This window comes from Camelus bactrianus, chromosome 6 (assembly GCF_048773025.1).
Source record: "Camelus bactrianus isolate YW-2024 breed Bactrian camel chromosome 6, ASM4877302v1, whole genome shotgun sequence".
NCBI lineage: Eukaryota > Metazoa > Chordata > Mammalia > Artiodactyla > Camelidae > Camelus > Camelus bactrianus.
The window spans coordinates 30,222,663-30,250,504 of NC_133544.1; the positions used below are offsets into that span (position 1 = coordinate 30,222,663).

Below are 27,842 nucleotides of genomic sequence, written 5' to 3' on the forward strand. Positions count from 1 at the left end.
AAATTCTTACCTAAGACTCAAAACAATCCTGTCCCAGGCAACTGAAGAATCCGTTCTATAGAGGGAACTGAAGCAAGGTCACACAGTTGCTAAGTGCCAAAATCAGCATCCAAATCCAGGCCACCTGCCCCAGAGTGTGTACTGTTGACCATGTAGTTTTTATATCAAAGATTCCGTCTTGATTCTGACCCTTTTAAGAAGTGATGAGTCCTCTCCAAGGAACCGACAAGACGGCAGAAATGGAGCAGAAGCAGCAGTGGACCATCCGCAAGTTCACCCCCCGCAGTGAGCACCTAGACCAACCACTGGACGCGCTGACAAAGTGACCAGCCACAGAGCGCTCCGCAGCCTCAGTGGAAGCACCCGCACGGGGCCAACCCTAGGGCGCGGCCCACAGAGAAACCAGAGGTGTTGACATGCTCTGGCGGACAGATCATCCTGCCCAGAAGGTGCACTTCTACAACTGCAAAGACCTTGTTAACTCTGTGGAGTGTATCACCAGGTTAATTCACAGCCTGGATGGTGGGTTCTCCTAGAATATCTAACTACATTTGCTCTGATTCCTTGCCCACCAGTCAGCCTTCTGGTTATTCACCTAGTTTCCCAGGTGCTCTCATAGCAGCAAGAGGGCTTCCTGACACAGTGGATGCTGAAGGACTGCAGCTCACCCTAATTACACAGGGGCATTTGGTTAGCATGATCTCTGGGTCTGAAGGCCTGATAAGCTCTGCACACATCAAAACTTCAGTTCCTGGGTCCACAAAGTTGAGGACCAGACGCCCTGAAGAGATTAATACCTCGAGAGGTCCTCCCCGAGTGGCCCACTCTATGTGACTCCCAACACTGCTCTTTAATTTCCAGAATAAATTCCAGGTAAGGACCGGAGACAATGAGTGCCAAAGGAGCGAAAGGAAATTCAGTGAGGCTCAGAGTAGCCAAGGAATGACCCCTACACACCTCACATCAGGTAAAGTTTTTACCAGCACAGTTATGCTATTTTTGTTGTTGTTCTCTCCTTATTGGCATACAGGTTTTTTTGTAAAATTGGTAAGGAAGTGTCTAATGGTGAAAGTCCCCTATCTTAGTCCCCAGGCTTGACTACTCTGTCCTTGCAGACCTTTATGCATAAACATAATGTATAATATTCTTTAAAATAAGGTTGTTAGCGTAAACTGCTGTAATGAGCCCTCCCCAGAACAATGGCTTCAACACAATAGATTGGTTTCTTGTTCATTTAATGCCCCTGTGTTCTAGGTCAGCAGAGCGCTTTCGTTCATATGATTCAGAGACCAGGCTCCTGGCTCGTGGCTCTGCCACACCTTGGGCTTTGCCATCTCGTGTGGCTAAGGTTAAGTCTCCCTAGGTTCAAGGCCGCAGGAGAGGGAGAAAGTATTGAAGGCACACCTCTACATTTAGAGGCCCTGGCCTACAAGTGGCACATTATCCCTGCTCACGTGGCACTGGCCAGCAAACGCAGGTCTACCTTCCACCCAGAAGAGGATGAGAATGGACTTCGGCAGACAGTTAAACCTGTGTCACAGTGAGTACTTTTAAATTCTACTGCCATAACCTTTAAGTGATTAAGAACTCAAAATACGAACACTTATGTTGCTGATCCTATCTTTTGATAAACCAGACTGTTCCAGTTCATCACAGAGCTGAATGGGCAAATTTACCACGCCATCCTCATGTAGCCTCTTAGCAGCTTTCTCTTCTAATGCCTACCATACTGATAGCATTGTAGCACCCAGGGACTCACGGAGTAGAGCCCAAGATTGGTTTCTAAAAAGAAAATAAGGGCCTGAAAGAAGGAATGCACATGCCTTGTTTGGAAACAGTTGAACTATTTAATAGAAATGAGATGTCTGCATACTGGAGCAATGAGACATGAGGTTGTACAGAACGTGAATTGTGACTCAGGCCAGTTCTTGAGAAGTAGGGAGGCTGATGGCAGGTTGACCTTCTGTAAGAGCAGGATGAACTGAGTAATAATGAAGCTATTACTTTATCCGAGTGCCATGTATGGCAAATTCTTCTAGTCTAGAAGACCCAAGAAAGGGTCTCACTAATTTTTAAAGAATTTTGAAATAACAGCGAAAAGAGTAAACATTGTAATATCAAATATCTGTCTGTCATGCTTGAGGGAGCTGTCCCTTTCTCAAGCTTTTTGTGCTCAAGTCAACTCATCTGCAAGTCTAGATCAGATGAGGCATAATGTTTCATTGCTGCTCTTTCTTCTCTTAGAAAGCATTGTAGGACGAAATGAACCTGAAACTTCAAGGAAGCGTCCATGACAAATAGATCTGGAATCAACTTGAAAGGGCTCTCGTTTTTCACTTGCAGTGGGGGAAGAGTCAAGCTCTGTTTATACTGGCACAGCCTCATTGTTTCTCTCCCTGGTGCTGGTAATAAAAATACACTGACGACTACTCTGATCTTTTAGGCCTGGAAGTTACCTTTGGCCTTGATAAAGCTCTCAGGTTCCATCGGAGTGGAATGAGAACACAAGTGCATCAACAGAATGATGCAACCGGAAGAAATCAAAACAGCCCTATCTGACCTTAGCAATGTCTGTGGACAGCACTTCTATTTCAGGGCCCTCATCACCAGTGAATCCCCGAAAAGGTGCCAGTGACAGGAAAGAAGGAAAAGGAACTGTGCTAGATGCGTTTTTAGTGGTAGCTGCTAATCCTCACTTCCTCTGCTGGTATCATTACCCACATACTTCAGAAGAAGAAATTCAGCAAAGTTAAATCGCTCCAACTGTTGAGAGCAAGCCTGAACTCTCCTTTGGTTAGAGCCTCACATAAGAATGATATGAGTGGGCAGGCGTTTTTTGACTTTTCCCCCTTGCTGTTCTACTTACAGGCAGCTCCAGCTGTCCCAAGGCTCCCAGCAAGTCAAGACAGGTGGGTTCTGAAGTGAGCTGGCACATGGGTGAATCTGCCAAGCCACAGGTAGCCCACTGGCAGAATATTAGACTTGGAGAAAAGCTAGGGGTCTATTAGCATACAATTCTTTTCAAACTGTTCCTGAAGAGGACGGAATGTTTATGACTTACTGGGAATAACACAGGGAAACCTGCAGAAAAACAAAGACAGATCTCATCTGGTGCTAATACTGATGGTTCTTAAAGTTATAGGCTCAAATATTGGACATGGCAGATTTTGCCCCAAAGGGAATTCCCGGTATTTTAAAGGAATGCACCTGCTAATTCTTAGAACCTCAAAGTCGTACCTGGAAGACCAGCATACTGAAAACAAAGTGGCAATGTTACTGGAAGTCTAAACCAGGAAAAGAAAGCTAGAGTTAATTCAGATCACTTGAAGTAAGCAGAATTTCTCTTACCCCCAAATGTGATTTGGGTAATAACCTTTGAAGAGACTTACAAGGTAAACTCATTTGGCTACCACCAATAAAATGCAGGGGTCTGAATTCTATTTAGTGCACTTAACTCCCAGAGGCTGTACGACCTCAAGAACCACGTGTCCTGGGGGTATCTAAGGATAAGCTCTTTGCTTCCTTAGACCCATCCTCCAAAATAAGTTTGATGCTTTAGGGAAAGAAATCCTATCACGCAAATAACACTATTTGTTCTAGTTCACTACTTCGGAGTCCCTCAGAAGACTGCTCCAACCAGTGCTCTCAACATCTCCTTCCTCCCCACCCTGTTCTCCTGTTCACCCGGAGGTGTTCTCAAAGGCAGTGAAGACCACAGCTAAGAAAGACAGGGGCAGGGAGTGTGGCACTGGGGGTTTGAGGACGGACAGTGACCCCAGGCATCCAGGCCAGTCATTTCAGACATGTCCATCTAACATATACCAGAGTTAACCTCAAGAACAACTGGTACAGACATGGTGTTAATAGATGCCTTTGCATAAATGTGATCCCTGAGTTAAAAAAAATACAAATACAAAACAAGCTCAAAAGTTTGGCTCAAGACATATAATTGAGATGACTTGCAACACCATTGATATACACCATTGATTTGTTTCCTGGTAATTGGTAACCAGCTAAATGTGTCCTTCTGGCTGAAGGAAGGCAGTGTATCACCTGCTAAAGACAGGCTTAGTAAGGGATGCCCCTGTGACCCCAACTCATGTCAACCCTCCAAGCACCTCTAGATCACGGTGAGCCAGCTCAGGCTTTCTCCGGCAGACTGTCGGCTGATGGCACTTGGCAGCCTGGTTCCAGCCCAGGCAGGGGCGGAGATAAGAGGAGCGTTCCTCTGGCTTTGTAAGTCACTGCAACATAACCATTTTCTCTCATTTATTCAGAACAGGATGGTTAAACTTTAGAAAAAACATCTGCTGTTAACATGCTGACAAAACTTCAGCTACTCCAATACCTAACCACAGGAACAGACAGTGACAATCCTGCAGGATAAAATATCGCTCTTCAAAACGTGGTTTTTTTCTTTTTAAAATTCTTGATGCTCCACCTTGTTCCAGAAAGGATTTAAAGGGAGACAGACACAACAGACTAGTGACTACAGCTCTGCCAATGAACAGTCCTGATGTGCAGCTCCCTGCCCCAGACCTGAGCTAGCATCCTGGTGAGCCTCCCAAGGAACCTCAACAAACAGGTGGACCACATTCCCTACTATTCTGGGCTGAAAGCAGAGTGCACTGCAGATGAGTGGTCATGGTGGGTCAACTTGCCACAACAGACGCAAAGGAAACAATCCCTGTCCTTTGGTCCCCAACTTCCAAGAAGAGTCAAGAGTCCAGCCAAATTCAGACTCCAAGTTTGTCCCACCTCATGCAGTTAATGAGGATTAAAATGAGATAACAAGGAAAAGCCTACACGTACCAAGGGTTACATCATTAGTGCAACTAGATGAGGCGTCTTTGTGGTTTTTCTCCCCACCCTACCCTTTTCCTCAAAACGGATGGTGTAATCAATCTAAGACTTCCCAAAACCTCTTTGTAATATGACTGTCATTTTGATAAGAATGAGTTTTTGGTAAGAAGTAGCAAACAAACACAAGCCCACTAATTTCCCACCGAAATGGCTCCTAAAGAGTCCAACATTCTCACACAGCTTGAATTTTCTACCTTCCCTATAAGAGCATAAAGGCCTGGCTAATGTCACTTGGAACACCCAGGTCTCTGAAAGCCCTCACCACAATGCCACACCCTGCTGTGACTCAATTTTCAGGTCACACAGGAAGGAATTTTCTACTTCTCTTTCTGTTCGGTGGTTCTGGTCTCTAAGGGTGGAGGAGGGAGCCAGGAAGATGCTGTTTTTCTTTTCAGATCTTACCATTATCACACCTGCTGTACAAACACACCCATACTACCAAGAGAGCTTGGTCATTAATAGAGAGGGACACGTAAATGTATTCAAGGATTAAATTATTTAAACCAACCACAGTAATCCCTTAGGCTCTAGGCCTCTGAATGGTGCCATTTTGGGTATTGAAGAAATCACGCCACTTCTGTCTAAAGCAACTAGAGGTCAGCCTTACTTGAAGCAGGCATCATCAGACTGGCCGTCATCACTTGCCAACATTTAGCTCAACTAAATTCACCTGGTACCCAAACACCTTATATGAGTTAAACTATTTGATATATGACAGCTGCTCATTGAGTCATATATTTTATCCATTTTTATCCGTTTTTTTCCTTAAATGGAGGTACCGGGGATTGATCTCAGGGCCTCATGCATACTAAGCATATATTTTTAAAATCTGGGAAACCAGGTGGCTTCTGAGGAGCAAACCATTTTGAGAGAAAGGAAATAGTGACCTGGGAGAATCCCAGAGGTCACGATGTGAATGAAGTTCCAGGAGAAAGTTAGGATGCTCTGTCTCCTTTTTTCCTTCAACAGAAGCTGACTGTGTGCCTGGCTGCAGCCTTCAAGGAGCTCCCAGCCCAGTGAGAAGACAGATGGGGAAAGCACAGCCTGGTGCGAACTTCTGTGGTGCAGCTGTGCACACAGTGTGACAGGAACCGAGGAAGGTGCTGACTCAGACCCAGGATGAGCCAGGAGGACCTCTCAGAAGAGTCAATATCTGAATCTTGAAGGTTTTAGTCAGGAATCAAAGGAGACAGGGGAAAGGCTTACTGAGCAGAAGAGACATGATACCTCGGGCCCTGCGGAACAGCGCACAGTCCCCCTGAGCCCAGGGTTCACCCGGGAGGACTGCAGAGAGATGAGGCAGGAGGCGGCGCTGGGCCAGATCCTAAATGCAGTAGGGAAGTGACGAGTCAAATCTGCACGGTAGATCTAGTGATCAGGTGGCTTGTGGGAAATGGTCCTGGCCTGCAGAAGAGCAGCTCCTGGGGCTGTGAAGACAAGGCAGCGGGAGAGAATGGAAGAGATTCCAGCAATCCTTAGAGGGGCTGTGGAGGAGAGAGAAAGGGTTTGCCCTCCGGCTTTCTGGCTCTACTATCACCAGAGATGAGAAAGACCACAGGGGAAGAGAGTGGAGATGACGGTAAGTTCAGTTTTGTATACGTTGGCACTGGGGTGTTAGAGACTATCCGGTTGATAATACATGGAAACAAGTTAATGGCTCAGTTCTAGGCAATATTCAATGGCTGATAACACCACTCCCAGTGAAGTGTACACCACTACCTATGAAGCAGTATTACCAGAAAAAAAAAAATTGAACCTGTATGACACCAAGGATCTATCCGATAACCAGTTGACAGGAAATACAGAGGACAGAAGGTCGTGGCACAGGATGCCATAGGGATGCGATCTGCAAAACCCAAGCTGAGATTCTGCAGACAAGTGACCTAGTTCCTTCCACAGACCAACTGCAAGGAAGAAGGAAAAAAACAGAGGAGGGGCCTATAAAGGACTGAGGAGATATCAATTAATACTGACCTTACTTGGATCAGAACTCAAACTGAAAAATAAACACAAAAAGTTTAAGCCAACTGGACAATGTGAACTTAACTGGTGTAAGGACGGAGACAACTTGAAAATTGACATAATTATCCTTGTTGAAAAGAAGGGTAATGACTTCACCCGCCTCCCCTATCGTTTCAGAATGTCTTTCTCTGTCCTTTTCAAATGTAGGTAATTAAAAAAAATAATTTTTTTTTCTTTTCGGGTGGGGGGAGGTAATTAAACCTACTTATTTATTTTTGGAGGAGATGCCAGGGGTTGAACCCAGAACCTCGTGCGTGCTAAGCATGTGCTCTACCACTTGAGCTACACCCCCCGCCCAATTGTAGGTGATCTTTACAGTGACTAAATAAGCCTCACAACCCAAGAATGTTTCCTTGAGGACCTGGGAACCATCTTTTTGAAATGCAGACATCTAGGGCTCCCACCTCCCAGCCCTCCTGGCAGACTAGGAGGCTAACTTCGGGGCATGGTTGGTGGGCCTTTGCTCCAATTTGAAAAAAACAAAACAAAAGTGACCTCCTGCATTAAGATATGAGAAGTTAATTTGCTCCCCCAGACAAAGCCAATCAACTAACAGGTGGTCACTCCAACTTCCATGATAAAGTTAGGGTGAGTTACATGTGATAAAAAGTGTTGTCAAAGGAGAACTAGTTATCATTAATCTTGAAAACATGGAATGAGTTGCACCTGCTTGGCTACAGAAACGAATAAGGTTTATCTTTGGGATCTTTTAGCAAATTGCCAGATTTAATGCTTATTCTATAAACTGTTTTCTTTTTCTACCACCTTTGTGGATAGGTTCTTGGTTTGGAGAATATTTTTTAAATTATATTTCCCCAATACTAGGTATTTGATATTAACTTATTTTAGGTGTGATAATGGTATTGTAGTTAAGTTCTAAAGCATTCTTGTATTTTGAAGACATATAAAAGTGTTGGAGGTAAATCTCTGGATGCATCAGCATACAGGTGACAGGAAGGCCATGGAAATGGACAGACTGCCAACGGAGGTAGCATAAAGCAAGAGGATCGAGGGCAGAACCCTGATGAATACCAACACGTAAGGGGTAGGAAGCAGAAGATCTAGCAAAGGAACCTAAAACCAGAAGAGCACAGTGTCAGTTTCAATAAGGATGAAATGGTTAATAGGGTCAAATGTAAAAGTTGCAGGGGCCACCGTGTTAGCAAGTAGGTCAGAGAGCTCAGCAACAGTGATGCAGTGATGGCCCAGGACCCCAGATTATAGCAAGCCGAAGTGTGAAAGGCAGTGGGGAGGCCGAGATGGTGGCTAACAAAATAACCAGATGAGAGCTACGGCTACATACGGCAGAAGGGGATAGGAGGTGGGGGTAACTATCCAAGGGACACGGTAGTAGAGAGAAACTGAGAATCAAGGGGAGAGAAGGAATAAGTGCCAGAGCAAGGGCACTCAGAAGGCAGGAGGGGATGGGATCTAGAGCACAGGGAGATGGTGAGGCTGAGGGTCACTTACCGGAACATGGCCCCTGAGAAAAGAGACTAAATTCACCATCTTCCCTTCTAACTGGCTGTGGCCATGTGACCCACTGCGGCCAAGAGGATAAGCAGTGGTGTCCTGCAGCAACTTCTTGGGAACCTTCCTTAAGGGAAAGCACAAGTTCTCCCTTTGCCCGGTTCTTGGTTCATTCTTACATCCTGATGCCAGAAATGAGGCCACAGCCATCTGGGACCATTAGATGGAGGCCTTGCTGGTAGTGCAGCAAGGTGAGAATCTAGTTCTGAACTTCAAGGAACGAAGCCTCCAAACCAGCTGTGGACTTCTCTCTAGACTATTTCCTGGAGATTGAAATGAATTATTTTTCTTAAACCACTGTTATTTTGGGCTCTTATCATGTGCAAGCATACTCACCTCCCACAGGGAGGACCAGATACCTCATCCTCTCAGGAGAGGCTATAGCATCTCTGTCCGTACAACTAACTGGGGGGTAGGGGAGAAGAGCTGTATGTTAAGAGTTCATATCTGTGTTGGAAGAACAGAGCCTGGAGGATTAAGGGTACAGACTTTAAATAGCTGTCTTGGAAAATGTGAGCAGAAACACGAGGAACAGAGGACTTTCAGAAGTTGGAGACCATACATTTATGACGGTGCTACTCAGTTTCTTCAGCCACGTTAAGAGGGGAGAAGGCTGCGGATTGCACCAGCTGAGGGGCTAGGTTGTATATGGCAAGAAATAAGCTTCTCAACGACTTCTACTGCTGACTGTGTGACCTTCAGGCCATACTTTTTCCATCCTCAACTTTTATTTATAGAACAGTGTGCTAAGTGACACGTTGAAAAATTTTTTTCAAGCATGCAGCATTATGGTGTCCCTCTCTGTAGCACAGAGAAGCTACCACCTCAAGTGACCTTCCTTGTTCAACACATATTCTAACCTATTTAAAATTTTTTCCTTTTTAAATTTTAAATTGTGGTAAAATACAGATGACAATAACCATCTTAGCCATTTTTAAGTGGTATTAAGTACATTCACAATGTTGTGTAACTGTTACCATTCATCCATCTCCAGAACTCTTTCCATCTTGCAAAACTGAAATTTTGTACCCATTAAACTGTACCTCTCTCCCTCTTTCCCCAGTCTGTGAACCACCACTCTGTCTCTAAATTTGACGACTCTGACATACTTTATAAGTGGAATCATACAATATGTCTTTTTGTGACTGGTTTATATCACTTAACACAATGTTCTCAAGGTTCCCCCATGTAAACAGCATATATCAGAACTTCCTTCCTTTTTAAGGCTATTAGTCCATTGTACGTAGGTACCACATTTTGTTTATCCATTCATCCATCAACGGACACTTGGGTTGCTTCCACCTTTTGGCTATTGTGGATAATGCTATGTGTGCAATGATATGGGTGTACAAGTATCTCTTCATAATAGTACTTTCAATTCTTTTGGACATATGCCTGGAGTAGAATTTCTAGATCGTATGTTAACTCTATTTTTAACTTTTTCAGGAAATGCCATACTGTTTTCCACAGTACCTGGATGATTTTACATTCCTACCAACAGTGCACAAGGGTTCCGATTTCTCCATATCTTCACCAACATTTGTTAATTTTTTTGTGTTATCATAATAGGTGTCATTATTTGCTTTTATGGTTAAGAATCATATAATAGCAAGAGCCTAGCACAGTGCCTAGACCATAATAGATGTTAGGTATTAAGCAACTTTTATTACATAAGATGTGAGTTAAATTCTTTGCTGCCTTTTTCTAAACAGGAAAGATATGGTTATATTGAAATTTGCCAAATCCCAGTTATCTATAATAGACTTGCCGATATTCAAGTTTGTCAGTGATGTATGCTTTTGTCAAGACATTAGCAAATCACTAATTCCAGAAGAGCTTTATCACGCTCCAAACAAAAACCAATACCCATTAGTGGTCACTCCCCATTCCCTCTCCCCACCCAGTCCCTGGGAATCACTACTCTGCTTTCTCCTTGGATTTGCCTATGCTGGACATTTCATATAAATGGAGTCATATAATATGTGGCCTTTTGTATATCTGCCTTCTTTCACTCAGTATAATGCTTTCAAAGTTCTTCCACATTGTAGCATGAATTAGCAATTCATTCCTTTTTATAGCTCAATAATATTCCATTTTTTGGATATATCACCTTTTTCTTAAAACAAATCTCCGAAAGGAACCCTGATTTCTGGCTTTATTTGAAAACCTGGAGATGAGTATAGCAAGGCCCTCCCCTTCCCCCATGACAACCACTGGTGAGACCTCAGTAACAGCTTTTTGTTCCCTGAACATTCCAGGCCTTTTCATCTCAGGGTCTTGGCAACTTTATTTACTGCACTTACCCTCTGCCTGAAATGCTTGTCTCCCAGATATGCACGTGGTGTCTTTGCTTACCTCTCAAAGGTCTGCTTACATGACCTCTTCTCAGTAAGGCCTCCCTACCTACATCTACAGTGCTTATCCTACCCTCATCCTTGCTTTCATTTATTTTATAGCATTTATTGCATCTGTCATATTGTTATGTTTTACTCATGTCTGTTTCCAACCACCCCTCATTAGAAAGTCCCATGACAACAGGTATTTCTGGCTTGTTCACTATTGTATCCCTAGTACCTAAAACCTAGTAGTGCTCACATTTTTTGAATATACAAGGTAATAAATGAACTTGTTACAGTTTTTAGTGACTAAAGCTGCTAAGAAAAATAAACCTAAAAATGATATTTAAACAGCTTTGATGCATACTTTGTATTAATTGACATTTTAAATTCAGTGAGTTTTGGCAAATATACAAAGTTCTGTAACCGCTACCATGTTCAAGATATAGAACATTGAAAATGAAATAAGTCACAGTAACACATTAAGGTAGGTCTGTTTACTATAGTCAGGTATGCCTAGAACTTGAAGATGCCTTTAATTAAAACTTTAGGCTGCTATTTCAGAAGTTGTACTAAAGAATATGATGGTTCAAAAGTTAGAGCACCAAGAGAACAAGGAATTGCTAAAACCCAAAGGAACTATGAAATAAAGGCCAGAGAAAGTGTAACCTAATGAGTCATATTAACTACAAGAAGGCTGTGTCAAGTATTGGGGGGGAAAGCAAACAAAAGAACAAGAACTCATTATCAGGGCCCGGGCAGAGAGAGGCTTTGCCTATTCCAGTCCACACAGTAATTTGTTTCTCACTGGAATTTGTAAACTGATTTATTAGTCAGGATCTTTAAGCTGCAAGCAACAGAAACCGTTCTGGCTAATTTCAGTAGAAAAGCTATTTTTCCAATTTGGGTAACTCCCAGAATCGTTTTTAGGGGACCAAAATTTGGTTTAAAGGCCACGTGGCCAGGAATAACGGCCCCCCAAACCCCACTGCAGGATGGCCCAGTGAAGATACTCTTGCTGCTGGCACCTCCACTACAAGGGAAAGGACACACTGCAGCTTCACGGGTCACCCCACTGACACTGGGCAGAAGCTACTGCTGGGACCACTGCCCCTCCTTCCGGAATTTCAAGACAAGGTTTAGGATGGGTGTTTCTTTGAGTGGAGCCTAGGTCAAGTGCCCACAACCCCAACTGCAACAAAAGCAAGGTGGAATGTGGGTGGAGGTAGATGAGGGTCAAGTTATACAGTGCTTATCTTACCGGTTGTTAAGTATGGAACACATACCACTAGTGGTTGTAAGTCAAATACCAAAGTGTAAACCTTAAACTAAAAGTGTATCAGAAAAATGCATCTAGCACAAGCCTGAGATTTCACTGTTTACTATAGGAACAGGTAGGTTTTAAAAGTATAAAGTTTTAAAGCCAATTTAAAGAACACCAAAATAATATGACAACTTAGCATAGATGATATATGAATGACAAGACTGAGAAGCATGGATGCAGGCAAAAAGCCATGGAAAGACGAAGCAAAGGAGAAACACAGTCTTAAAATGATCACTCTGGTGGCAGTCAAGAACAGGAACCAAGCAGGCCAATGGGACAAGAGGCACCACTGGAAAGTCAGAGCCATGTGCGAGAAGGTCAGAACTAGAGCAGTACCATTACAGGAAAGGACTCCAATCATTTAGGAGGGGAAAAAAAAATCAACAAGACTTGTGATCAACAGATGTAAGGGACAAAAGAAAAGAGATAAGAACTGTGATGGTCTCAGAGTTTGACTTGAGTAACCAGATAACGAGTGATAGTGTGAAACAGACAGTGGGAAGACAGCAGGACTAGCAGATTTGAAGAAGAAAATGAATTTTGTTTTGAACCTATTGAGTCTGAGCCATCTGTGAGAGTGAGAGGAGGCTACTTAAGTTGGAGGAACACTGGGGACATGTCAACATTTGAGGGGTGGGAAAAAGGAGGATCCCACAGAGGAGTCCAGGAAGGACCAGTCAGTGGAGAGGAGGCTCATTAGAGAGTTGAGTCTCGGCTAACAGAGTATTTCAGGAATAAGGCGGTCAGTTGTGCAGCAGAGAGGCCAACAAAATAAAGGCTGACAAGTCAGTGAGCTTGCTCAAGGCAGTTTCAGTGGAATGGTAGGATGGAAGCCAGGCTGAAGCATCACTATCACACAACTAAATGTGTGATGGCTAGCACTCTCAACCAACCACAGACCCCTGAACTCACCTGCCAATCTGCTCCTAATGAACAGCTCTCGTACCTCAGAGCCTTACACTACCTCAGGCCCTCTACGAGTTCTTGCTGAAGCCAGCTAGATTATTGGGTCTCAACCAAAGAGATTCCTGCTCTGCTATCTGATGGGGTGCCAAATGAACAGGAAGAGTAAGTGTCCCTAGCCTAGTTGAGGGGAACCAGAATAGCTCCCAAATGGCTTCCTGAACCCCAGGATCCTTGGCCTGGTGTTCCAGTGGCTGTCACTGCTTCAGTACCACAGCTGGGTCAAGTTACCGAAACTACAGTGACAGACACCTCAAACTGTTGGTCTCAGTTTACAGCTATCTTACAGAACACTCATCCTACTTCTGAAGGAAAGAGGGCAAACAAATTACCATGGCTGCAAGAGCTAACCAGAATCAGGAGCAGAGCCCCTGCATCTGAGCCTTGCCAGAGCAATTATGTCTTCATTTCTCTCAGGCTCTTTTTTTTTTTTTTTTAATTGAAGAACAGTCAGTTACAATGTGTCAATTTCTGGTGTACAGCACAATGTCCCAGTCATGCATATACATACATATATTCGTTTTCATATTTTTTTCATTAAAGGTTATTACAAAATATTGAATATAGTTCCCTGTGCTAGACAGAAGAAATGTTTTTTATATATATTTTTTATATAGTGGCTAATATTTGCAAGTCTCAAGCTCCCGAATTTATCCCTTCCCATCCCCTTTCCTCCAGTAACCATAAGACCGTTTACTATGTCTGTGAGTCTGAGTTTCTGTGAGTCTGAGTTTTTTTTAGATTCCACATATGAGTGATATCATATGGTATTTTTCTTTCTCTTTCTGGCTTACTTCAGTTAGAATGTCTCAGGGTCTCTTAATACACTAAAATAAATAATTACCTGAGAGAGGAACCATTGAGTGTCCTTAATAAGCCCAGGGAAAGAGGAAAACAAACCCAGAAAAAGTCAAACATATTCATTCAAGAAAACAGGAAGTTTGATGCCATGGCAACACCAGCAGCCAGTGACATCAGAGCAGAAGGAGAGGAACAAAAGGATTTATGACAAGTTACCTTTCCATGGGTCTTCTCTCCCTTGAAATTTGACCCATGCTGCTTATGTGATGGTGCTTGAAGGACTTAAGTTATTTTGGTACTGTTTCAGAACACAGCAATTAAAACTTCTCTTGGTACTTTTCTCCAACATATTCCTGGAGATGAGCCAAAACCACATGCCAGAAATCTGCTGAGTGTCACGATCTTATTAATATGCAATGAGGTTCTATTTCAGACTGCTGGTGATACTGGGCTACCAATCAGCCACAGGGTTAAGGATATAAATTGTAAAACTAAAAACATTTGAGAAGAATTAAAGGGGAGACCAAATAAACAGAAGCTTCACCATCACTTTAGGTTGAGGGTTTACAGGGGAAGTATTTGAGAGGTGACGTTTAGGGAGAACGGCTTCTCCAGGCTGGAGTGGAAAAATACCAGGAGCTGCTTCGGGAAAGGAGGTCTACAAGACATGAGTAAGAGAAGCGGCTACAATGTGCCCCTCCCCCTCATTCAGCAGCCTCAGCTGTGTAAGAGGCTGCGACTGATTCCTGTCAGGAGTCTCTTAAGGCAGAATCAAGCAGCGAGCAGGCAATTTGAGCAATGCCAGGCTCAATTCATCAAGAGGGCTGCAGGTTTATCCAGAAGTTAAAGAAGTGATTACCAGAAATTGCTTCCATCAGTGTAAAATTACACTATTGAAAAAGACATTGTGTTCAGCTGATTTAAAGGAACAGTACTCTCATTTATAAGAGGGAAAACACCCTTCCTATTAGGTAGCTCATGACACATTAAGTCTTAATGTATCTTTCATCTTTAGTGGTGAACTTGGGCAATTACTAAAGTGATTAATTATAGTTCCTTCTTCAATAGGGTCTCTATTAAAACCAAGACACTACATACATATGTAGCCAGAGGTGTATGAAGGACACCTCAACTCAAGGTGACATCATTATTCCTCTGTGTTTTAGAGGTGATGACTCACCACAGGGACTCAATGGACTCAATGATTAGCAGAGAAGGTTTCAAAGCAAGCATGGGGAAGGGATTCGTAGTTCACCTAGATTCTGTACTATTATCTCCAGGACCTATAGCTCCCTACTGCCATGCCTTTTGCACTTTATAGCTCCAGAAAAGATATGTGAATGGCCCTAATTGAGGAAATAGCCTTGAACAGTAGCCAGAAACATTTGGGTTAGATGTAACGAAGAACCTTCCTTCCATAAAAGGTATTGGAATTTGGTGCCCCGTTACTAAAAGAAGGGTTTTCCATTACTACACAAGTGGCATCTATCTTTGGGTCAGATTTACGTCTGGTTCTGTCAGTTTAGACTGCTATCCTGATTACAAGACTGAAACTTTACTTTTAATTACCTGGGGGTGCTTGTGAAAACGCACGTGTATGAGTTCCACCTCAGAGCCAATAAACCAGATTCTTCCATGAAGAATCTGTATTTTTCACAAGTAACCCAAGTGATTTTCATTATCAGGGAAGTTTGAAAAAACACAGATCTAAGGTGCTGCTTACAGTAATAAAGGGAGGAAATGAATGATTTAAAGAGAGGAAACTGGTTAGACAGATGAATCATAAGCACCTCATGACTGGGTTAGGAAAGCTAGAATTTTGGGGAAAGGTTGAGTGCAGTCAGAGCTGGAGCCAGCATACCCTTCTGCAGCTTGTTCCAGGCCCTGCCTCACTCCACTTCCTTGCCTTCTACACACTCTCTTTATTGCAAGCAGACTTAGCCTGAAGACTCCTCAATAGATCTTAAGCTGCAGGTAGAATCTAAAAGAGGATGAGAGAGTACAGAGCAGACACTGTGCAGTCAGTCCCTGGATATAAGAGAGTAAGACTCTGAAATGATCTGTTACCAGCCCTCAGACATCTAAAATCCAGTCACTTACCCAAATTGGAAAGCCTTTTCATCAAGCCCGCTTCTCTTATAGCAGCAGGACCATATTCCACTCCTTTTCTTTTCTGTAATGTATACACAGTTAGATGTGAGGGAAAATAGAAAATTAAGACCACTTCAGTTCACAAAAATACAGAAATCTGCAATCCTATACTTAGTTCCTAACAGATCCCTCTGAAAACCCTTTTATTATTTTCACCTGAGGTCTGGTCATCTCAAACACTTGCAGGGAAGGAGGAGAAAACAGCAATCACTGGAATCGAACCAACCTTCCAAGCCCCTCGTTGTGGGAAGGGAAAGCAGAGGCCAAGACAGGGAAAGCGGCTGAACCAGGTCAGGATCTGGTTGTTGGATGTTATGTGCCTCTGGCCAGGGCCAGAGCCCGGGACTTCGCCACCAATGAGCTCTCCACGACTGCAGGTTTCTTTCATTGAGGAGAGAACAAAACAGCTCCTCCCGTCTTCCCGCCGCCAGAGAGGCAAGCGCCAATTTCCGTTCCAGTTAATGCCCCTTCTGAGAATGGACCCTGAAGCCTTAAATCCTCGGCCGCTTTCTTTAACTTCTTCTCCCTTATTTTCCACCGGGGATTCTGGCCGGTTTCTCCTCCTGCAGCCTCTCCATGAAATCCTCTCCCTCCTTTCCTTTCCTCCATCACCCCAAGCGGAACCCACCACTTTCTCGCTTCTCCGGGGGAGGCCGAAGAAACCTGCCATCCCGCTGGCCCCTGCCCGCACTGCAAACAGGGTGCCCTCCATCCCCTCCCTCCTTCCCCGTCTTCTACCGGGGAAAATCCCGGTGCTCTCCCAGTGCCCAATCGCGGGAATCAGCCACCACGTCCCCTCTCGGTTTCTCCCCATCCTCTCCTCGCCTCCCTGTCGTTCCCACTAGCCCCGGTTTCTCTAGGTTCTGGGGGGGCGGGAATCCTGCCCCAAGATGCCAGGTCCCAGTTCTCACCTGTCCCTGTGAGAATGGGGCTCCAATGACAGCCACAGAATGGACGGACTTCCTCGGCACGGAATGCACTTGAGCCCGGAGGAGACGCGAGAGGCTGCTCCTCAGGGACATGATGGGCAGCGCGGCACGTACCCGAGCAAGCAGCTGCTGTGCGGGACTCGCTGCCTTAAGTGAGCGGGGCCGCTGGCCGCGCTTACCTACCCGCGAGCGAGCCGCGCCGCGCCGCCCCGTGACGTCACCGCTGCCTGGCCCCGCCCAGGCCCCGCCCAGGCCCGCCGCCTCGCCCCCAACCAGCCCCCAGCACACCTTCCCGCAGGCCCCGCCCACCGCCCTTCGTGGGCCCTGCGCTCCCTGGCTGATGTCACTCGGATCTGGGCCCGGCTCTCCGGCCAGGGACAAGCCCCTGCCGCTGACGCCACAAGACCAAGATCGGGACCTGGCCAATAAGGGTGCGGTCACAGGCAGGTGTGTCCTGTGAAGGAAGTCCGGGAAGCTGCCAGCCCCCGTAAAATACTCGAACTCGGAACTCGCGAACCGACACACAGCCTGGCGGATCGCGGTTCTGTTCACACAAATGCACGCCTGGCAGACGCCAGTTCTACCGAAGGGCTGGGTTGGGCTGGGCTTAGTCTGGCCCGACCCCATGTGAGTCCCCTGCCCACACCAAGCTGCCCAGTCCATCGGCTCGGTTTCATCGCAGAGCTCAACGTCCAGGAAACGTACTTATCCCACCTTTGGGCGTCAAAGGCTAGGAGATCAAATACAGATTCGAGCTCTCTGACCCAGGCAAGTTAATAATAACCCACCTATTTTAAGTATTTTGGATGGAAAGGTTAGGACTTAAAAATTACCTTCTAGACGTTTTCAATTCTTTCTGAATAACGGGAGCACTGCTTATTAAAAATCAAACAGCAACGTATCTGGACTATTTCTAAATTTCAGGGAGATTAAAGAACTGAAAGTAACTACTAAAAGTTTTAATAATAATGATATTTTAATAATAACAACCAACTAAAGTTCTAATAACTTTTAGCGTTCTAACAATTCCTTAAAGTAGGGACTATTTTAAAGACGCAGAAGTAAGATCAGAGAAGATAATTTACCTTTCTAAAGTCACATAGCTTGGAACTGGGGGAGCTATGTGATTCCTGATTCCAAGTTCTTAACCATAACTAGTGTCTTGAAGGAATAGCTTGCAGGAATCTGGACGTTAGTCCTATCAAAAATAAAATTTTATATAAACATCTGAGAATGTTTTATCTGACACCAACTTTCATGCTGCTCTCCGAAATATTTCATAAGTCTCCAAGGAGTTTTAGTATTACAAGGCAGTTTATTTTTAGAAGATAAATATTATACCTGTCTCCCACTGCTGGTTTAGCAAAGAGATGTCTTTCAAGCATTAGCAAAATAAGCAGGGTATTATTGTAAAGCAGTGGTTTGGAAAGTGTGGTCCCAAACCAGCAGCTCAGTATTTGCATGCTTGTCAGAAACGCAAATTATTAGGCCCAATCCCCAACCTTATTGGCTCAGTAACTAGGGATAGGGCACCAGCAGTTTAGGCTTTAACTAGCTCTCCAGGGATAGGGGCTGTAGAAAGCAGTGGGGGGTGTGGCCGGGGATTCATAGTCACTGATACTGTCACGCTTGGTCAGATCTTTGGAATTATCTTGGTACTTTTTTCTTGCTCATCAACACATCCAATTTTTTTGTCCTTATTATTCTGCAGTTGACACTGACACAGATTCCCTCAGGCTTTCCCCGACTACACAAAGACCTCTTGTCTCTTGAGCACCTACTGTGAGTCAACAGATTGAAAGTACTACATAAATCCTGCATGTCACTTTCAACTGGTTTTCCATCACCTATAGTTCACTCAGAGGTAAATTACCAGTTCCATCACTGCACACCGGGAGAGTGCACAGTAGATTGTTACATTACTGTTATACTTTAAAAAATTAAATTACTACTTTTATATGTCTGAAATAGTTTATAATTCATTTTAACCCAAAGTTGAAAGAACTGATCTGCTTTTATTTTCAAAATAAGTTATTAAAGATAATATTCTAAAGTTACATAAAAGCATGAGTTAAGTTTTAGAAATTTATTTTAAAATTTGTAGTACTCTGTTACAGCATAGTTCTAGAACCCTTCCTCAGGCCCATACCTAGAGAGACTACCTCTTTAATTTAGTGGCTGCCAATAGGCACTCTGTCCCTTGATAGGTAGCTGGGAGTGTGTGTTGGGGGTAGGGGGTAGTGAGGAGGTAAGACCTGATTACAGTGTTGGGCAATTCCCATAGGTAAACACTCTCCTATGCTACTATTTCAAGCTACCATTGTGATGTCACTGAATATGGAACTTGGAAAAGGTGCTCATTATATAATATTTCTACCATACATATACAATCAACAAAAATAACCTCAAGAGCATAAAAAATAGTAAGATACAGTAAACTAGGCATAAAGTTTTGAGTGTGTATTATCTTTGTTTTTAATATAATTTACTTGTAAGTTTAAATAATTTGATTTTTAATGATGGCTATGTTTAACAACTGGCTTGCAAAATTCCTGAATTTAACAATAGGGTCTTGTAGGTGGCTAAAAGCAGGTTCCAGCTCACCACTGTTTACTGCAAATCCAAGGGAACTCAGAAAAAACTAAACTGCAAGTTCTTAAAGGCAGGAACCGTGACTCTTCCTGACATCGTTTGATCCTTTCCTGAGTACAGTGCTTGGTAAATAATTAACAAACCTTCCAGATTCTTTTGAAGCCCTTACTCATGGTCCTTGGTCTATGGCTCTGACATGGTAAAGGGAGATTCCCAAAGATTTCTTTTGGGATTTCTGCTTTTACGTACGAAAGGGCTGAGCTCACTAATCACACCTTTAGACTCTAAAGTTTAGATCCTCTCTTTCATTTAGAAAATTTATTCATTCATTTATTGTCAATATTTAATGTGCAAAGCATTGTTCTATGTGCTGTTAATAAAGATGAAGACAGATAATATTTCATCACTCCCAGTGCTTATATTCTAGCGAGGAAAACAGTCAAGCAGATAAATAATTTCAGACTTTAGTAAATGCTATAGAGAAAAGAATGCAGGGTATTGGGACACAACGTGCTATTTCAGAGAGAGGCCTCCCCAAACTGACATTTGAGCCAAAGACCTGAATGATAAGGAGCTGCTGTAACAAGTCCTGGGAGAAGAGGCTTCCAGGCTCACATGAACAGCAAGATCAAAGCCCTAAGTTGAAACCTGAAAAGCAAGAATGCCCGTGGAGCCCAAAAGTGCACAGCAAGAGAGGCATGACGACTTGGGTCAGATTGGTAGGTGGGGCCAGGTCTCAGGGGCAGCATTAAAGAGCTCGAACTTCAGAGGAAGGATTTTTAACACAAACGTAGAGGGTTAATGGTTCTGAATTTTCATTAGGGAGTTGGGAAAATGTGATCCCTTTCGTGCTTTTCCATCCTGGGGCTGGGAGAATTAACATCATAACCCTAGGATACGGTTAAGGTAAGGAAACAAAAGATGAGTTCTATGGAGGATAAAACAGAGTCTGTTTACCATGCAATGGGGATTCCTGGGTTCAGCAAAAAGGCTGGAGTGGGGGGAATAGAGAAAGGGCTGTAAGAGTAAGTGACTGGTTTCAATGCCTGCCCAACCAGCAGCCTTGTGTGAAGGCAGGTGCCTAAACCTCTCACTGACTCATCACTCCCCTCACCCACCACCACAACACAGAGGGGTTTTTATAGTGGGCCTTGATCAGTGATTAATGGAGAAGTGAAAGCAGACCAATGGTGGCCATCAAGGGCCAAATGAAATTTAGATGTGAAATCTGTTTTAGTGCCAGCAGAGGCTGAGGCTGCAAAGGACACCAGAACACTTTGTCCTTTGTTCAGGTTCCAAACTGAAAACAAGCTTCAAGCCCTTTGCACCTTCCTGTGCTTTCTACTTGGGACTTTCTTCTTTCTCCCTTCCTCCCTTATCTTACTTAATTTCTTCTCATTCTTCAGGTTTCTATTTGGAAGACCCTTCTTCAGGGAAACTTTTCCAGACCCTGCAAAGCTGAGTTACACATAATAGTACTTACTAATACTATTGAATGATTACTATATACTAGATATCTGCTCAACACTCACAAGTGTTATTTAAATTCTCATCACAAGGCAGTGAGGTAGACATTGTTATTATCTTTATTTAAGATATGGTAACCAAGACTTGGTAAAGCTAAGTCATCTGTGCTTAAGGTCACAAAGTAATTGATCAAAAGCAGAATCCAAAACCAAGTCAGATCTAGGGTGTTAATTATCCCTCCCATGGTTCACTTAATCCTCTGATTTATAATTGCCTATTTAAAGGATTATCTCTTTCTCCTGGAGAGAAACTCCTTTAAGAGCCTGAATGGTGTCTTACTATCTTTTAACACAGTGCCTGATACATGAGGGATGTTCAATAAATGTGTATTGAATGAACAGGAATCAAATGGCATATGTGACTTTTAAAAGAAGTCATATCTCTTTAAGCTATGAAAGTTCTGAGGATGGAATTATTGCTTTTATATGGGACAGGGAAGATTTCATGGAATTGGCATTCAAGCTGAGCCTTAAGGATTTTCCAGGAGGAATCTAGGTTGTTTGGGGAATGGTGAAAAGAGTGATTTCAGCTAAGGGGCATCAAGAATTTGAGTGATGGAAGTGCAGGGAGAGAGTTAAATATTTGAGTGCCCACTATTTGTAAGACAGTTGTTCTAGGATCTGGGAAGACAGTGGTAAACAGAGGCCGAGCTCTCCCGGAGAGAACTGTAGGTACTGACACGTGTGATAAATAAAATATGCGCGATAAATATAATAAGGTCATGTGGTAGAGTGTATGTATGGGGGAGAACTTCGTTAACTAGTGCAGTCAAGGATATGAGGGACATGTTAAAAACGTTACTGAATCAAACTTGGGTTCACTCGCCCGTGCAGAGTAAAGCCAATCTATTGACACCAGGTTGTGGTGAAGGAAAGTGCAGCGTTTACTGTAGGGTGCCAAGCAAGGAGTCCAAGTAGCTAGTGCTTAAAAGACTGGAACTGAACTCCCCAAAGCTTTCAGGGAAAGGTTTTTAAAGACAAGGTGAAGAAGGAGGGTTGTGGGGTGTGTGATGGGCTCATGGATGTTCTTCTGATTGGCTGGTGGTGAGGTAACTGGGAGTCGACTTCATCAACCTTCTTGATTCCAGCCAGTCTGGGGTCCACATGCTTGTGGGCAGCATACAGTTAACTTCTACCTGGTGGGGGTTTCGGTATCTGCAGAACAGCTTAAAGGATATGGCTCAGAATATTATCTTTAGCACTTGAGGAGGAAATAATGTCCCTGAATTTGTTTAATGGATAAACTACTATTATTTTGTCTTGCTTAACTGTTTTCCTTTCTTTCTGTATTTTCTCACTCCTCTGATTAAATGTACTCTTTGTAATTTGGGGAAGCCTTAGGAGACTAAAGTTTTCTACAGATAAGAGGCAAGCAGAGGACATCAGGTGGGGGTTCTATTCCAGGAAGTACAAAAGTTACAAAAGTCCTGCACAGCCAGAATAGATGGTACTTAGCTACACATTAGGGAGGGAAACAGGAGAGATTTTAAGCCTGGGTAAGGAGGAGAATGGTGGTACTAGAGTAATATATGTAATACAGAGAACAGAATGGTGGTACTAGAGTTCCAAAGGGATGAATGGCCCACCAAAGCAGTATGAAAATTACTTTAAACTAAAAAGATCTGATCAGCAGCTGTAAAAGGAACATTAAAAAAAAATTTAAGCACAGTCTCCTCAAAATACAGCAGCCATTGACTTACCCCCACACTACTGAGGGAGTTTCCTGATTGGGAAATAACTGACCTTTAAGATGAAAAAGGGAACCAGGGGGAGGTGACCAAGATGGCGGAGTAGAAGGAAGCTGGTAGCTCACCCTCTCCCACAAATACACCGAAACTCACATCCATGGACCCACTCAGCCAACCAGAGCACCTGCTGAACTCCAACAGAACATCACCCACTTCAAAAGACAAAGACGCCACGAATCTGGTAGGAGAAAAGGAAAAAAGAAAGAAGAAAAACCAAAACAGTGCAGGACCGGTCCCGCGGGGAGGGAGCGGCAAAGGAGGACTGGCGATCGTTTGCTGAACCTCCCCCTCTCCAACGGAGAGGCCACCGGGACGGAGCGGAGCCTCCGAGGCTCAGATCTGTACGGAGCAGCCCTTGACCGACAGAACTAAGTTAAACCGGCACAAGGGGTCCCTGCAACACCCAGCCCGAGACGTGAGCCGGCAGCTGGGGCCGGGGCAGGGGGCCCGAGCCGGGCGGAGGACTGGGGCGGCCGCACTGAGGCAGCCCCCGGGGGACTGCAGGGGGCTGCGCCATGGCTGGGAGGGGATACGGAGCTGAACAACCTGGGCCCCCCATAAATTACGGAAAAAAAGCAAAGCAGCACGGCTGGTGTGCCCTGGGGGGAGGGGCGCCGTAGCCTTTGTCTCCTCAGACCCCCGGCGCCATTACTGGCACTTCTCCCTAGAAGAGAGGTGGGGCGCAGCCGCGGCGGCCATATCCTGTGCACAGTGCCTGGGCGGGGTCAGGGCCGAGACCTGAATCCGCACCTGGTGGCGCTGCAACCTCCTGGGCAGGACTGAGATTTGTTTACAGCCTGAGGCAGATAGGATCTTTCTGCCCTGGTACCTCAGAGAACTCGAACCACCAAGACAAGCAAGGAGCTGGGGCAGGGCTGTTTCCCGATCTTCTCTGAGCCCGCCTTCGGAGCGCCAACCCGAGGTGGAGCAGGTAGCTGCACAGAGCAGTGGAGCAACCGGCGCCCGGAGAGGGCAGGTGGCCACCAGCCTTCCTGGCAGGAACGCAGCACCTGACCACGGTGCTGGGAGGGGGTGCGATCCGCCCGCCTACTTTGCCCCAATGCAGCATCTGACTGCGGCATCGGGACGGGGAGTGACATGCCTGCCCATCATGAAGAAGAGCAGCACCTGACTGCAGCGTTGGGAGGGGGCGCGATCTGCTTGCTGACAGGCACTGGGAGCAGCACAGACAAGGGCGCCAACGGAGGGTGCCAACGGAGGGCCTCTGGAAAACAGCAAGCTGAGTTCACGAAACAGAGCAAAGACAAAGACTTCTCGATAAAATCGTTAAGAGGGCAGAGTCTTCAGGAGAACACTTTTTTTTTTTTTAAATCTTTTTTATATCTGTTCTATTTTCTATTACCTTTTAAATTTTTACTTTTTAAACAATTGTATATGTCTACAGTTTTAATCCCTTTAAATTTTTCCTTTAAAATCTTTTTATTATTATTATTTTGAAAAAATCCACCTCATTTCATTTTTAATTCTCTTGGTTTTGATCTGTTATTGATTATACACAGGTTTCAAATATTGTTTTTTGATATTTTCTCCTTTTTTTAAGGTTTTTAAAAGATGTCTCAACTTGATTGCTATTCTGCTTCAAATTGCTCTTCTATTATTGATTATACAGTTTTCAAACCTTTTTTCTCCTTTCTTTTAAAATTCTCTATTGTTGTATCATTTTTAAAAATCTGTTCTATTTTCTATTACCTTTAAAATTTTTACTTTTTAAACAATTATATATGTCTCCAGTTTTAATCCCTTTAAACTTTTTAAAAAATATTTTTATTTTTATTATTTTTAAAAATCCACCTCATTTCATTTTTATTTCTCTTGGTTTCAATCTCCTGTTATTGATTATACACAGGTTTCAATTATTGTTTTCTGTTTTTTCCTCTTTTAAAGGTTTTTAAAAGACGTCTCAACTCAGTTGCTATTCTGCTTCAACTTGCTCTTCTATTATTGATTATACACTATTTTCAAACCTTTTTTTCTCCATTCTTTTAAAATTCTCTTTTTTTTTAAGTTTTATTCCTGCATATCTAAAGTTTTATTTAGATAGATAAATAAATAAACTCCTTAAGGACCAAAATAGATAACTGATACTCCTTAAGCCACAGTGCCAGAGAGATATGAGCAATATAAAGAAGCAGAGGAACCACTCCCAATTAAAAGAGTAAGAGAAATCCCCTGAAAGAACAATCAATTAAATAGACATCGATAGCCTACTAGATCAAGATTTCAAAAAAGGAGTGATCGAAGTACTGAAGGAACTAAAAGAGGTAGTGTTTAGAGATATAAAATATGTCAAAAATGAAATTGAAGCTATAAAGAAGAGCCAGGTAGAATTGGTAAACTCATTTGCTGAGATAAGAGCTGATCTAAAGGCTGTACAAAGCAGGTATACAAGTGACCTAGAAGACAGGACAACAGAAAGCACCCAAACAGAACAGCTGAGAGAAAAACAAATAAAAAACAATGAAAACAATATAAGGGACCTATGGGATAATATAAAGTGGGCCAATCTACACATAATAGGGGTTCCAGAAGGGGAAGAAAGAACAAAGGGGATTGAAAAGGTATTTGAAGAAATCATGACTGAAAACTTCCCAAACCTAAAGGAATCAGATATCCAAGTACAGGAAGCTCAGAGGGTCCCAAACAGGAAGAACCCAAACAGACCCACACCAAGACATATAATGAAGATGGCCAGAGTCAAGGATAAAGAAATGATCCTAAAGGCAGCAAGAGAAAAACAAAGAGTGAGTGACAAGGGAACCCCCATAAGGCTCTCAGCTGATTCCTCTACACAAACACTACAGGCCAGAAGGGAGTGGCAGGATATACTCAAAGACCTGAATGAAAAAAAGATGCAGCCTAGGATACTCTATCCAGCAAGGCTATCCTTTAGAATAGAAGGAGAGACAAAGAATTTCACAGGCAAGCAAAAACTAAAAGACTTTAGCAACACTAAACCCGTGCTAAAAGAAACATTGACAGGTCTACTCTAAACAGAAAAGAAGCAGGATGCTACAAAAATGAGAAACTCATAACTGGAAAGGTGATAACTATCATGAATTACAAATAGAATAAACACAAAATTGTGAAAGAAGACATCTAAATCATTAAGAGTGGGAGAGGGAAGCAAGGAAATATAGAGGGTTTTTTTTCTTTTTTTTAAGTTTGTGTTCTCCATAGGATGGGTTTGAGATTATATTACTATCTGTTTAATACAAACAATTATAGTAATGGGGTAATAGACTTACAAAAAAGGGTAACCACAAGCCAAAATCTTACAAGTGAGTCACAAAAACTAAATAAAATCCAAGATAATATGAAAGAAAATTACCAAACCACAAAAGGAAGAAGAAAGGAACAAAGAGGAAATACCAAATCAACTGCAAAAATAAGTTCAAAATGGCAATAAACACACATCTATAATTAATTACTGTAAATTTAATGCACTAAATGCTCCAGTCAAAAGATGCAGAGTGGCAGACTGGATAATAAAGCAAGAACCTTCAATATGCTGCATACAAGAGACCCACTTTAGGGAGAAGGAACCCTACTTCAAAATGACAACTGCACCCCAATGTTCACAGTAGCACTATTTACAATAGCCAAGACATGGAAACAGCCTAAATGTCCATCAACAGATGACTGGATAAAGAAGATGTGGTATATTTATACAATGGAATACTATTCAGCCATAAAAACCGACAATATAAAGCCATTTGCAACAACATGGATGTTCCTGGAGAATGTCATTCTAAATGAACTAAACCAGAAAGAGAAAGAAAAATACCATATGAGATCGTTCATATGTGGAATCTAAAACAAAACAAAACAAAACAAAACAAAACAAACAAACAAAAAACAGAAACAGACTCATAGACTTAGAATACAAACTTCTGGTTGCCAAGGGGGCAGGGGGTGGGAAGGGACAGACTGAGATTTCAAAATGCGTAAGATAAACAAGATTATACTGTACAGCACAGGGAAATATATACAAGATCTTGTGGTAGCTCACAGTGGAAAAAAAATGTGACAATGAATATATATATATGTTCATGTACAACTGAAAAATTGTGCTCTACACTGGAATTTGACACAACATTGTAAAATGAGTATAACTCAATAAAAAAAGTTTAAAAAAATAAATAAATAAAAATTTTTAAAAATTAAAAAAAAAAAAAAAAAGGGAACCGGCAGCCTATTAGTGTCAAAAAGCCCAGTAGAACTTTCTATACTTTGAAGTATGAAGCCTTAACCCTCTCCCCTCTTGTTAGGTTGGTGTGTAGCTTTACTCTGGCTATTCAGAGAGTTACTCATTACTGAGCAACTCCCTTTTCTCCTGTTACTCTATCGTCAGTTAACTCGTAAGCCCCAATTATTTGAACCTAAAATGGTAGAGGAAAATACTTTTTCCCGACAGTTTTCAACCCTGGCAGCTATTAAAAATAACCGAGGGAGCTTTTTTGAAAACGCTGGGGAAAAAATTCCACATCTTCCTTCCCCTACTGCCCATTATTTATCAGGGATGGACCCAGGCAACAGAGTTGTAAAAGCTCCCTACGTGGTTCTAGTATGTAGTCAAGGTATAGGATCCAATATTGTTCTCTCTCTCAATGCTTCTCAAGTTTTAATGTGCAAGCAAATCACCTGGGATCTTGTTAGACTCAGATTCTGAGCCTGTAGGTCTGCAGGGAGACTCACAAATCTGCATTTCTAACAAGCGCCTAGGTGACACCCCGTACTGCTGGTCTACCCACCACACTTTAACTAGTAAGGCTTTCTTTAACCAAGGTTCTTTCACTTTTCCTTTTAAATCTTCAGAATCATTTTCACATAAAGGCAACTTATTTCCTAGGCTACACAGTTGTGACTTGATTGAAATCACTTAAAGAAGCCATTGCTACTGATCACTTGAAATTAAGCTGAAAATGTAATGGTCTAACTGAACCTGTCTCTCAAACCTGTGTCCGTCAAACTAGATCCATGGTTTAACTAAACTTTCCCACGTTTGGTTTTCCATTTAAAAACCTTCAGTGTACAAG

At 43.1% G+C, this 27,842-nt stretch overlaps 1 protein-coding gene across 1 annotated transcript in view; it reads right to left on the reverse strand.

The window, feature by feature from the left end:
* The window catches only part of ARG2 (arginase 2), a 25,536-nt gene extending 8,374 nt beyond the window's left edge, over positions 1–17,162 (reverse strand). The window contains exons 1-2 of the mRNA XM_010962297.3: positions 16,902–17,162; positions 15,940–16,012 (exon numbers count right to left, since the gene is read on the reverse strand). Coding sequence (XP_010960599.1) covers positions 15,940–16,012; positions 16,902–17,012 — 184 coding nt within the window. The 5' untranslated portion in view covers positions 17,013–17,162. The remainder of the gene's footprint in view (positions 1–15,939; positions 16,013–16,901) is intronic.
* Positions 17,163–27,842: the final 10,680 nt, after the last annotated feature.